Source organism: Chrysochloris asiatica, unplaced genomic scaffold, assembly GCF_000296735.1.
Source record: "Chrysochloris asiatica unplaced genomic scaffold, ChrAsi1.0 scaffold00026, whole genome shotgun sequence".
Lineage (NCBI taxonomy): Eukaryota > Metazoa > Chordata > Mammalia > Afrosoricida > Chrysochloridae > Chrysochloris > Chrysochloris asiatica.
The window spans coordinates 6,223,157-6,236,759 of record NW_006408544.1 but is presented as its reverse complement, the minus strand read 5'-3'; the positions used below and the strand labels follow the sequence as shown (position 1 = coordinate 6,236,759).

Genomic DNA, 13,603 nt, shown 5'->3' with positions numbered 1-13,603 from the left:
ATATGAATTGTTGAATGTGAAACTGATGATGTGCCCTGTAAACTTTCACTCAATCCACAATAAAAACCTTAAATTAAAAAAAAAAAAAAAGAAAAAGTCTTTGCATAGTCAATAAAGCAATGGTAAATATCTTTCTGGTATTCTCTCCTTTCAGTCAAGATGCATCTGACATCAGCAGTGACATCCCTCATTCCATGACGTCATCTGAATCTGGCTGGAACCTCTGGAAGTTCCCTATCAATATTCTGTTACAGCCCTTTTTGAGTAATTTTGTGAAAACAAAGTCAGATATAGTTTTTCCTCAGTTCGTTCAGCTTGAGAAATTTTACTTGCATATGATATTAATGCTTTCCAATCATTGCTGCATTCTGCTGGGTCACCTGTCTTTGGAATGGGCATAAAAATGGATCTCTTCCAATCAGTTAGCCAGATAATTGTCTTCCAAATTTCTTGGCATAAATGAATGAGTGAGTGCCTCTAATGTTGCATAAGTTTGTTGAAAGATTTTAGTTTGTGTTCCATCAATTCCCGGAGCCTTGTTCTTTGCCAATGCCTTCAGTGCACATTGGGCTTCTTCCTTCATTACCCTTGGCTCTTGGTCATATGCTACCTTTTGAAATAGTTGAGTATCCACCATTTCTTTTTGGTACAGTGACTCTGTGTATTCTTTCCATCTTCTTTTTGATGTCTGCATAATTCAATATTTTGTCGAAAGAATCCTTCAATATTGCAAATTGAGGCTTATAGTTTTCCCTCAGTTCTTTCAGCCTGAGAAATGGTAAGTGTGTTTTTCCCTTTTGGTTTTCTAACTACAAGTCTTTGCATATTTCATTATAATATCTGACTTTGTTTTCTTGAGCTATCCTGTTAAATTTTCCATTTAGCTCTTTTGCCTCATTTCTTCTATTTGCTTTAGCATCTCTATGCTGGAGAACAAGTTTCAAAGTATCTTCTGACATGGTGTTTTCTTTTATCATTGCCTTATTTTTGTCTTTGTTTTCTTCCTGTATGGTGTTCTTGATGTTATCCCAAAACTCTTCTAGTCTTCAGTCATTAGTGTCTAATTCAACAAGTCTGTTCTTCAGATGATCTCTAAATTCAAGTGAAATGTATTCAAGGTCATATTTTGGCTCTCGTGGGCTTGTTTTACCTTTTCTTCAGTTTCATCCTGACCTTGCATATGAGCAATTGATGGTCTGTTCCACAGTCTGCCCCTGGTCTTGTTTTAGTTGATGATATGATAGTGAATTATAGCTGTATTGAAAGGTACCGTAAAATTGTAATGAGTGCAGCTCTGGAAGCCATGTCCTAGATTTGACTCCTGTCTCTGCCACTTATTAGCTGCATGTTACTTACCATTTTACTAAGTTACTTACCATAATCACTTTGTGCCTCAGATTCTTCATTGGTATGATTGGGATAATAAAAGTACTCCATTGGGTTATTATAAGTATTAAATGAATTAATATAATGTGAAGGACTTAGGGCAATACCAATATATTAAGTGCTCTTTTATTATTCCTAGTGCCTGGTAATATAATAGGTACTTAATAAATTTTGAATGCTCAGAGTTGTACTTGACGTTCATCCAGGAAATGTTTATGTATATACTGTCTTTCATATGTCAAGCAAGAGAATATTTCCTGTTAAGAAGCTTGTAGGCTTATAAAGGAGACATGTTTTAAAACATGCTCTAAGGCAAGAAGTGAAAGATGCTATAGGAAAATGGTATGCCTTGATAGTTCAGAAGCATGCTAGTTGAGAAACTTATTTTTGTTGCTAAGTGCCATTGAGTTGGTTCCAACCCATAGCGACCCTGTATAGGTGTTCCAAGGAGTGGCTGGTGAGCTTGAACTGCTGACCTTGGCAGTCCAGTGCATTGATCCACAGCACTACATTAGGACTCCTCAGAAGTCTTAGAGGGAATCAGATTTGTTTTGTGTGAGGGAAATATTTGAACTGGGCTCTAATTATGTGGAGGTGAGGCAGTAAGAACGGTCTCAAAAAAGTGAAGGTATGGACAAGCATGCTGGTGACCCTTTACAGGAAACAGTCAGTCATGCTACAGAAAAACGGAGGCAAATTTAGTATCTGATCAAAGTCTAGTTTGCCAGTAGAATCAGAATTTGTACTTTCCTATTGGTCATTCTACCTTTAGCATGGTGATATTTTTTATCTGTACAGAATCTTGATATTCAGTGTGCTGTCCATGGACCAAATAGAATCAGCATCATCTAGAAGCTTACTAGAAATTTAGATTGTTAGGTCCCAGCCCTGACCTACAAAATCAAAGCCTACAATTTAATAAGGTCCTTATAGATGATTCATTTGCACCTTACAATTTTGGAAGAGTTGTCTAGAAGACAAGCAATTTTTCCCACTTTTCAACATGAATAACAAAGTTGAGTAATTACTTTCTATCACAAATATTTAGAAAGACTTCCTTTCCTGAGTAAAGTAATTCTGTCTAGCATAATTTAGGGGTGATGGTAGTGGGGAATAGGGATAATTTGTAATGTAATTTTAAGATCCCATCTTACACCAAAAATTTTAATTTAGGCATAATTAGCAATAAAAATTCCAGTAAAAACTTAATGATATTAAATACTTTCCTAGGCACATATCTCTTCCCTGTCAATGATGAGTAGTATTTCCCCTTTAATGTATATTTTGTTTGTAAAAGCTGGAGTGATTACCTATGCTTAGCTCTTCTTCCAATGTAAAGCTAATCATGTCTGTCTCAGCTTGCCATATCTTTTACACCATTTTGGACGTGGTGATGGTGGTGGTAGTGGTGGTGGTCTATGTAAAGGAATGAAGTGGGGGAGAGTAGGCAGAAAATGCCCCATAGAGTAGAGCAGTGTGGTGTCACTGTGACATGGTGATATAAGTAGGGGATAGGGAAGAAGGCAGGCAGGAAACTTTCACATGGAGTCAGTGTCTGTCTGAATGTTGTATCTGTCACATGTATGTAGGTATAGTGGTAGTGGAGCTGTGAGGAAAGGAAGCAAGAGTGTATCACATTCAAACCAGGACTTTCCAGCTTCTAGGAAACTTAATGACTCTAGAATGTAGCCAATGTTTTGTTAATGGAGCTCTGTTTGACTTTTTTATAAACATTTTATTAAATTCAATCAAATACTTCTTGGCTTTTCTGCCTCATACCTACCTCTAAATGTTCTTTCACATAAAATGAGTTTATATTGTGAAGCTAATTTGGTGATTATTGTGTCTTTATCCAGTAAATGCTTGTTTAGCATCTTATGTGCAAAACACTGTATGTCTTATGAGACTAGATCTGGGGAGTGAGTCAGGAATGTTAAAAGAATAATAGCTAACATTTTCTAGTGCTGCTTATGTTTCAGGAACCTAAGTTATCTCCACCACTTGTGTGTAATTTTCTTGAACTGTGATGGCTTGCATATTGCTGTGATGCTGGAAACTAAGCCAACTATATTAAAGACCAGAAGGGTCATTCATGGTGGATGGGTTTCAGCTGAGCTTCCAGACTCAGACAGACTAAGAAGAAGGAGAAGGGAGAGTACTTCAGAATGTTTACCACTAAAACCTTTTGAATAGCAGTGGAACATTGTCAGCACCAGAATATTGAAACATTATGAATAGTACCAGAATATTGTCAGTTACAATGGGGGGAAGATGAGTTCCTCAGGTTGGAAGGTACTCAAAATACAACTAGGAAAGAGCTGCCTCCTCAAAGTACATTTGACCTTGATGACACAAATGGAGTAAAGTTCTCAGGAGCCATGCTGATTAGGGCACAACTCAAAATGAGGAGAAAGAACTGTAAATATCTATTAATAATCAGAACATGGAATGTATGAAGTGTGAATCTAGGAAAATTGGAAGTGGTCAAAAATGAAATGGAATGCATAAATATCAATGTCCTAGGCATTTATGAGCTGAAATGGACTAGTACATGCCATTGAATCAAATGATGTGGTTTACTGTATGCCAGGAAAGACAAATTCCAGAGGAATGGCATCACATTCATCATCAAAAAGAACATTTCAAGATCTATCTTGAAGTATAATGCTGTCTGTGATAGGATAATACGCATATGCCCATTTGATCTCCTGAGGAGTGTGTACTCCCTGGTATTGTTCGCCTTATAGGCCTGTCTAGTACTTGGCTGAAAGTTGAGCCAAAGGGGTGAATTCAGTTCCAGGTCTGAAGAGTGACAAATGGCTGACCTAGTTTCTCTAGATGGCATTATGTTCTGTTCTTTTAATTTATTATTTTTTGAAAATCTATTTTGTTTCCTAGGTTCATGGGTGTATGTGTACATCAAGGACAGTTGCATGCACTTACGGAGGTAAGAATTCAGTAAGCCTCTTAAAGTAATTTCTTTGATGTAGTTTAAGCATTTGTGGTACAATAGTAATTATAACTTGCATATGTTAACAAAATACATGCATTGTATTTATACAAAAATGACAGTGTTAATTCTTTCTTTGTTGCTGTGGTATAATGACCACACCTCTTAAAGCTCTTAGTTTCACTCATACTACCTGATGAGTACTCTGAGAATAAGGGTCTCAGCATTTGGTTTCTTGCTGCCTGGATGACACACACCGTTTTCAGCTAGAGGGTGGCCTCACTTGGATGAAAACTTTCTCATGGTAACAAATTCCTGTGCCAACTGAAAGTACTGTGTGTCCTGATCCAAAACCATGATTACTACTTTGATTTCATGATTGGTCTTCTTACTCATTAAAAGCAGTTTACATCCCCAAATAAATTTCATTTTTAGCCACTGCTAGGCTAGGACTCCTGCTGTGGCACTGTAGGATCAGCACTGGACTGTGAACCACAAGGTTGGCAGTTCAAACCTACTAGCTGCTCCTCAGAAACCCTGTACTGTGAGTCAGACTCGACTCAACTGCACTTAACAACAACAACAAGGCAGATAAGTATATAATAGTCATTACTCATTCGCTGAAAAACAGAGAACTCTTTCTAGAGCAGAAATTTCTGAAATTCAGGAATTGAGTTATCAACTTTAAAATTTGCTTGAGTGCTTCTAAGAAACACCAATTTTCTGGAACCTTCTAAGTTTAATAGGCTCCAGTAGAGTTCATCTGTATTCTTAAAAGTGCCTTAAATTATTCTGTTGAGTACCAGTATTGAAAATCAATGTTCTAGAACATTTTTACATCCCTCTTTGAGAACGGAGTACTAATATGTGAAGAAATTTAGGAAGGAAAGTTGTTTAACAGAATTTGCAAGAGTGTTGGTTTCCTGCTGTCTTGGTGCCTGGTGGTAGTCCTTAATATCTTTTGCAGGAGGGTCGCATATCCCTCACTCTACATGTTTACTCAGTCACTGAGGCACTAGAATGGAGAAAGTATATATGAAAGCCCAAAGAAGGCTTCAGTGTTTTCATCTGTAATATAAAAATAATAATTGCCCAAGGATTGTAAAATTAAATACATTGTTGTGAGGAAGAGCTGGTTGAGAAGGTGGAGATCAGAGATACAGTTTTGGAGTTTGCATTTGAGTTCAGTTGTTGACGTGTAAGAGAAGATGTTAGTAGATAATTGAATATACTGGTTTACAGGGGAGATAGAAACTTGGAATGCTTCAGCAGATACATAGTATTTAAATGCATGAACCTAGGTAATATTACTCCAAAGAAGTATAGACAGAGAAGGCAGCTAGTAGCTCAGTGTGAATATCTGGGAGAAGGGTCCACTAAGAAAAATAGTAAGATGGAAAGAAAACCAGTAGAGTATGTTGGCCTGGAATAGAAAGAACGGGATTTCAAGAAGTAGGGCTAATGGTGTTTATAAGGTAGTGATTTAAAAGAGATGTTGTGAGGATGAAATGTAAAATGCTTAATTAGCACAGTGTCTCATGGTTGTTGTTGTTTGGTGCCACTGAGTCAGTACCAACTTAAGTGACCTTATGCACAACAGAACGAAACACTGCATGGCCCTGTGTCAATCTCACAATCGTAGTCACACTTGAACTCATTGCTGCTACCACTGGGCCAATCCATCTCATTAGGGGTCTTGCTCTTTTTTTCCGATCCTCCATTTTGTCATGCATGATGATTAGTCTTTGGGACTAATGCCTCCTGATAATATGCCCCAAGTATGAGAGATGAAGGTTGACCATCTTGACTTCTAAAAAGCATTCTGGCTGTACTTCTTCCAAAGAGATTTGTTTGTTCTTTAGGTAGACCATGGCGTTTTTGATAATCTTCTCCAACACAGTAACTCAAATGCATAAATTCTATGATCTTTATTAATGAATAAAGTCCAACTTTTATGTGCATATGAGGTATTGAAAATACCATGGCTTAAATCAGGCACACCTTAGTACTCAAACTGACATTTTCGCTCTTAAACATATTAAAGAGGTGTTGTGCAGAAGATTCGCTTAATGCGATATGTCGTTTGATTTCTTAATCATTGCTTCCATGAGTGTTGATGGTTAATCCAAGCAAAATGAAGTCTTAGATATACTTCAATATTTTCTCAATTTAAAATTTTTGTTTTCTTTATATTGAGATGCAACCCATAATAAGGTTGTGGTCTTTGAATTTCATCAGTAAGTATTTTAAGTCCTCTTCGCTTTCAGCAAGCAAGGTTGTATCATCTGCATATTGCAGAGTCTTCCTCCAATCCTGATATTAATATAATATCATATAATCCAGCTTTCCTTCATATAATCCAGCTTCTCAAATTAATTGCTTTGTATACAGATTGAATAAATATGGTACAAGTATACAATCCTGGTGCACACCTCAAACTATTCAGTATTCCCTTGTTCTGTTTGAACATATGCCTCTTGGTCTATGTACAGGTTCCTCGTGAGCACAATTAAGTGTTAAATAACACTCATTTTCCACAATGTTGTCCATAGCTTTTCATGATCCACACAATCAAAAGCCTTTGTGTAGTCAGTAAAGCACAGTTTAACATCTTTCTGTAATTCTCTGTTTTTAGCCAAGATCCATCTGACATCAGTAGTGATGTCCCTCACAGCCTTATCTGAATCTGATTTGAACCTCTGGCAGTTCCCTTAATGTACTGTTGCAGCTATTTTTGAATTACCTTAGGAAAGATCAGCAGTTGGAAAACATGGCCTTGATAATAGAAACACGGCTGGAGATCGTATGGTAGAATTTTGCAAGACCAATGACTTTTTCATTGAAACACCTCTTTTGAACAACACAAAAGACAATACATATGAATGTCACCAGATAGAATACACAGAAATCAACTTGACTACATCTGTGGGAAGAGATGGTGGAAAAGCTCCATATCATCAGTTACAACAAGGCCAGGGCAGACTGTGGAACAAACCATCAGTTGCTCATATGTAAGTTCAAGCTAAAGCTGAAGAAAATTAAAACAAGTTCATGACAGCCAGAATACAAACTTGAATATGTCCCACTTGAAATCATCTCAAGATTTGATGCATTAGACACTAATTACTAAAAACCAGAAGAGTTGTGGGCTAGTATCAAGAACATTGGATAGGAAGAATACAAAAAGTCATTAAGAAGAAGGAAAAGATCAGAGTGTATGTCATAAGAGACTCTGAAACTTGCTCTTAAGTGTAGGGCTGCTAAAGTTAATGGAGACATGAGGAAATAAAAGAGCCCAACAGAAAATTTCAAAGAGCAGTCCGAGAAGACATAGTCAAATATTATAATAAATTGTACCAAGACCTGGAGGTAGGAAATCAAAAGGGAAGAGCACGCTCAGTATTTTTCAGACTGAAAAACTGAAGCAAAAATTCAAGTCTCAACTTGAAATACCGAAGGATTCTATGGTCAAAATATTGAATGATGTGGCAAGCTTTGAAAGAAGATGGAAGGAATACATAGAGTCACTGTACCAAAAACAAATGTTTTATGTTCAACCATTTCAGGAGGTAACATATGATCAAGAGCCAATGATTCTGAAGGAAGAAGTCCAAGGTGCATTGAAGGAATTAACAAAGAACAAGGATCTAAGAATTGATGTCATATAAATTGAAAATTTTCAACAAACTGAGGCAGCACTGGAGACATTCACTGATATATGCCAAGGAATATGGAAATTTTACTAAAGATAATTAAAAAACAGGCTCCTAGTTGGTGTTGTATGATTAGCACTGGTCAGCTGTAGAAAACCACAAGGTCAGCAGTTCAGACCCACCAGTTGCTTCTCAGAAACCCTGTACAGGGTTGATATGAGTCAGAACTCGACAACACTTGACAACAACAAAAAATTGCTTCAACAGTGCATTGACAATAAACTACCAGAGGTTCAGGCAGGCTTCAGACGAGCATGTGGAATGGGAGCTATCACTGTTGACATTAGATGGATCTTGGCTTAAGGCAGAGACAACCAGAAATATGTTTACCTGTACTTTATTGACTATGCAGAGGCTTTCAACTGTGTAGATCATGACAATGGGTCACATTGCAGAGCAAGAATATTCTGGAACACTTAATTGTGCTCATGAGGAACCTGTACATAGACTAAGAGACAGTCATTTGAACAGAATAAGTAAACACTGAATGGTTTAAATCAGGAAAGGTGTGTACCATGAAGGTATTCTTTCACTATAATTATTCAGTCTATATGCTGAGCAGATAATCTGAGAAGCTGCATTATATGAAGAAAAATGTGGCATCAGGATTGGAGGAAGACTCATTAACAGCCTGCTATATGCAGATGACACAACCTTATTTTGCTAAAAGCAAAGAGGACTTAAAATACTTACTGATGAAGATCAAAGACCACATCCTTTAGTATGAGTTGCACCTCAATGTAAAGAAAACAAAAATCCTCATCACTGGACCAATAAATAACATCATGATAAATGGAGAAAAGAATGAAGTTGTCCAAAACTTCACTTTAGCTGGTTTCACCCTCAACACTTATGAAAGCAGCAGTCAAGAAATCAAATGATATATTGCATTAGACAAATCTCCTTTGCAAGGCCTCTTAAACGTGTTCAAAAGCAAAGATATCGGTGTGAGGACCAAAGTATTCCTGATCCAATCCATGGTTTTTTCAATAGCCTCATATGCTTGTGAAAGTTGGACAGTGAATAAGGAAGACTGTAGAAGAATTGGTGCATTTATTTTATGATGATTGAGAAGAATATTAAAAGTACCATGGACTGCCAGTAGAACAAACAAATCTGTGTTGGAAGAAGTACAACCAGAATGTTCTTTAGAGAACAGGGTGGCGTGATTTTACCTCTCATACTTCAGACATATCAGGAGGGACCAGTCCCTGGGTAAGGATATCATGTTTGGTAAAGTGGAGGCTCAGCAAAAAAGAAGACCTCCCCGCCCAACAACAAGGTGGATTGACATAGTGGCCACAACAATGGGCTCAAGCCTAACAGTGATTGTAAGGTTGGTGCAGGACTGGATTTTGTTGTATATAAAGTCACTCTGACTCAGAACAGACTTGAAGGCCCCTACCAACAACAGTGTTGTTATTGTTGTGAAGTGCCATCAAGTCGCTTCCAACCCTTAGCGACCCTGTGTGGGCTTTCTGAGGAGCAGCTGGTGATCTTGAACCACTGACTTTGCAGTTCAAACATCTTTATAGACTGGCACATTAACCCACAGTGCCACACCAGGACTCCGACCAACAACAGTATGAGTGGTCATTTTAAATATAAATATCAGTTGAAGTTGAAATAGCCCAACTTATAGGTTTTATTTTTAACTACCTTTAGTAAGGAGGATACTGTGCAGTGGTTCTATACAGTAAACTCTTGATTGCAAACCACAAGGTCCATGGATCAAGCTTGCCAACTGCTTTGCATGAAAAAGATGTCAAGCTTTATGGTCAAGCTTTCTGCTTCCATGAAGATGTAAAGCCTCAGAAACTCTCTACAGGGTCACTATGAGTTGGAATAGACTCAGTGGCACTTAACAACAACAAGTAAGAATACAGCCAGAATGAAAAAGTATATTTAGAATGTTCCTTAGAAGCAAAGATGGCAAGACTGTGTTTCATGTACTCTCTCTATGTTATCAGTAGGGACCAGTCCCTGGAAGAGGACATCTTGGTAAAGTAGAGGAGGGTCAGTGAAAAAGAAGAAGACACTTAATGAACTAGACAAACATAGTGGCTGCAACAATTGGCTCAAACATAGGAATTATTTTGAGGTTGATACTGTGCTGTGCAGTATTTGCTCTTTTGTACCTAGCACTGGTATGGATCACAATTGATATGGTGCTATAGAATAAACCACAGACCGCAAGGTCGGTTTAAACAACACTATCTCAGGTTCAAACCCATCAAACACTCCTTGCAAACTCTATATAGGGTCGCTATGAGTTGGAACTGACTTAATAACACCTAACAACATCAATAACAAATACAACAATAATGATAGAATTCTATGTTTTTAAGCAAATCCTCAGGTTCCATACAAGGTCCATTCCTAACTATGTCTTTAATAATTTGTAGTCAGTTGAACAGGTGTGTATGGTTCTCATGTAGCGTTACTTTAGTGCAAGAAAAAGGAGCCATGGTGGTGCAGTGATGAAGCACTTGGCTGATAAATGAAGGGTGGACAGTTCAAACCCACCAGCCGCTCTGTGGGATAATAAATGGCAGAAAGGTTTGGCAGTCTGCTTCCATAAAGATTTGCAGCCTTGAAAACCCTTTGGGGCAGTTCTACTCTCGCCTATAGAGTTGCTATGAGTTAGAATCTAACCGATGGCAGTAGATTTAATGTGAGAAAAGGTTCAAAGCCTTTTCAGTGATACAAAAGCTGCACATACAACAAGGTGATTATGATAATGAATTTGTTTCAAGTATGGTTTAATCATTTCAAAGTGAGTGCATAATTTCATTACATTAAACAGCAAGTCAGAATTATCTATCAGACATTTATAGCCCAGGCACTGCCTGTATTTGTCAAGGTGAAACAGTTTGGTAAAAAATCAGATGGAACCATTTAAATATATTGAATTGAATTAGGAATCCAAATATATGGGGTAGCAACCAGCTGCTGCTCAGAAACCCTATACAGGGTCGCTATGGGTCGGAACCGACTCGACGGCACTTAACAACAACAAATGGTATGGTGCTGTAGGATAAGCACTAGATTGCTAACTACAAGGTTGGTGGTTCAAGCCCAGGGTCACTATGTGTTGGAACTGACTTGTGGGAACAACAGTGCTTTAGAATTATATCTTTGACTCAAAAGACAAGATTTGACCTTGTCTTTCATTTATCCATAAGTATTAGGAAAGTACAGAGTCCTGGTATGGTGCTGTAGGATAAGTACAGGACCACAGTGGTTAAGCACTGGTTCAAACCCACCAGCTGCTCCGCAGAAGAAAGATAAGGCAGTCTGCTTCTGTAAAGATTGCTTTGTTATCAAGTACTATTGAGTTGGTTCTGACTTGTAGCAATACTATACAGGGTTTCCTAGGAGCGGTTGATGGGTTTGAACTGCTGACCTTGCAGTTAGCAGTCCATTGTTTGTCCTATAGTGCCACACCAGGACACTTTGTAAAGATTATAGCCTTGGATACCCCATGGAGCAGTTCTACGTTGTCCTATATGGTTGTTGTGAATTGGAATTAACTTGACAGCGGTGAGTTTGGTTTTGGTTTTGATGGGCCTATTGGTGTGCCTTATATTAGCTAGAATTCTCACAGCTCTGTAGAATAGGTTTTATTTCCTCCTTTTTATAGAAGAGAAAATTATTCGACTTAGGGAAATTAAATGACTTTCCCAAAGTAGATTCACATTCATCTGACTTCAAAGCCCATGCTCTTATTATAACATGCTGCTCTTAGTTCAGTTTTGTATTCCCCACAGTACAGAGTCCTAGTGTGGTGCTGTAGGGTAAGTACAGGACCACAAGTTCAGGTTGAACCATAAAGTCAGTGGTTCAAAACTCAACAGCCACTCCTGGGAAACTATACATGGTTGCTGTGAGTTGAAACTGACTCGATGGCACTTAACAACAACAGTACAGAAGGTCTTTTATATATAGCATGTGTAGTGTTGATAGAATGCAATTTTGCCTAACTTTATATGTATTTTTGGTTATATGAGAAAGATTTTTCTTCATCATTAAATAGATAGTTGTTGTTATGTGCCATTGAGTTGGTACTGACTTGTTGTTGTTGTCAGGTGCCATCGAGTCGGAACCGACTCATAGCAACCCCATGCACAGCAGAACGAAACAATGTCCGATCGTGGGCCAACCTCACTACCTCTGCCACACTTGACGCCATCAATGATGCCACCTGGCCAATCCATCTCGTTAGGGGTCTTCCTCTTTTTCTCTGACCTTCCACCTTACCCAGCATGACATCCTTCTCCAGAAACTGTTCCCTCTGGACAATATGTCCAAAGTATGAGAGATGAAGTTTGGCCATCTTGGCCTCCAGGGAGCACTCTGGCTGCACTTCTTCCAAAACAGATCTGTTGGTTCTTTTGGCAGTCCATGGCACTTTGAGTATTCTCCTCCAACACCACAGCTCAAAGGCATCAATTCTTCTACGTTCTTCCTTATTCACTGTCCAGCTTTCACATCCATATGAGGTTATTGAAAATAACATGGCTTGAGTCAGGCACACCTTAGTCCTCAAGCTGACATCTCTGCTCTTCAATACTTTAAAAAGTTCCTGTGCAGCAGATTTGCCCAATGCAATACGTCGTCTGATCTCTTGACTGCTGCTTCCACGAGTGTTGATAGTTGATCCAAGAAGAATGAAGTCCTTGACAACTTCAATCTTTTCTCCATTGATAAGAATGTTGTTTATTGGTCCAGTGGTGAGGACTTTTGTTTTTCTGACATTGAAATGCTTGTGCACAACAGCATGAACCAATGTCCACTGCTATGCCAACCTCACAGTCATTAAGCTTGAACCCATTGCTGATATTACTGTGACAATCCATCTTGTTAGAGGTCTTCCTCATTTTCTCTGACCCTCCACTTTACTAAGCATAATGTCCTTCTTCAGGGACTGGTCCCTTGATAATATGTCCAAAATATGAGAGGCGAAGTCTGGCCATCCTGGCTTCTAAGAAGCATTCTGGCTGTACTCCTTCCAGCACAGATTTGCTTGTTCTTCTAGCAGTCCATGGTACTTTTAATATTCTTCTCCAACATCATAACTCAAATGCATTCATTTTATGCTCTTCCTTATTCATTGTCCAACTTTCATGTGCATATGAGGCTATTGGAAAAGTTAGACAATTTTCATATCATAGCTTAGGTCAAGCACACCTTAATCCTCAAACTGACATCTTTGCTCTTGAACACTTTAAAGAGTTCTTGTGCAGCAGATTTGCCTAATGTAAACAAAGAAAATAGTTTAATACCCTTACAATTATGAATCAGGCTGCTAACCTCAGGATCAGCAGTTCGAAACTACCAGCTATTCTGCGGGAGAAAGATGAGGCTTTCTGCTCCCATAAAGATTTACAGCCTCGGAAACCCTGTACAGGGTCGCTATGAGTTGGAACCGGCTCCACGGCACTTAACAACAACAATAGTGCAAAAGGACTCCTATAAGTAGAATTCCAGCAATTTATTAGGGGAAGGGTAGGTTTAATTCAACAGATAAATAGATGTTGTTATCCTTTTTCTT

The 13,603-nt window shown here is 38.3% G+C and overlaps 1 protein-coding gene across 1 annotated transcript in view; it reads left to right on the top strand.

Moving 5' to 3' along the window:
* TESK2 (testis-specific kinase 2) overlaps positions 1–13,603 on the top strand; it is a 211,009-nt gene that overhangs the window by 161,069 nt on the left and 36,337 nt on the right. The window contains exon 4 of the mRNA XM_006839702.1: positions 4,285–4,333. Coding sequence (XP_006839765.1) covers positions 4,285–4,333 — 49 coding nt within the window. The remainder of the gene's footprint in view (positions 1–4,284; positions 4,334–13,603) is intronic.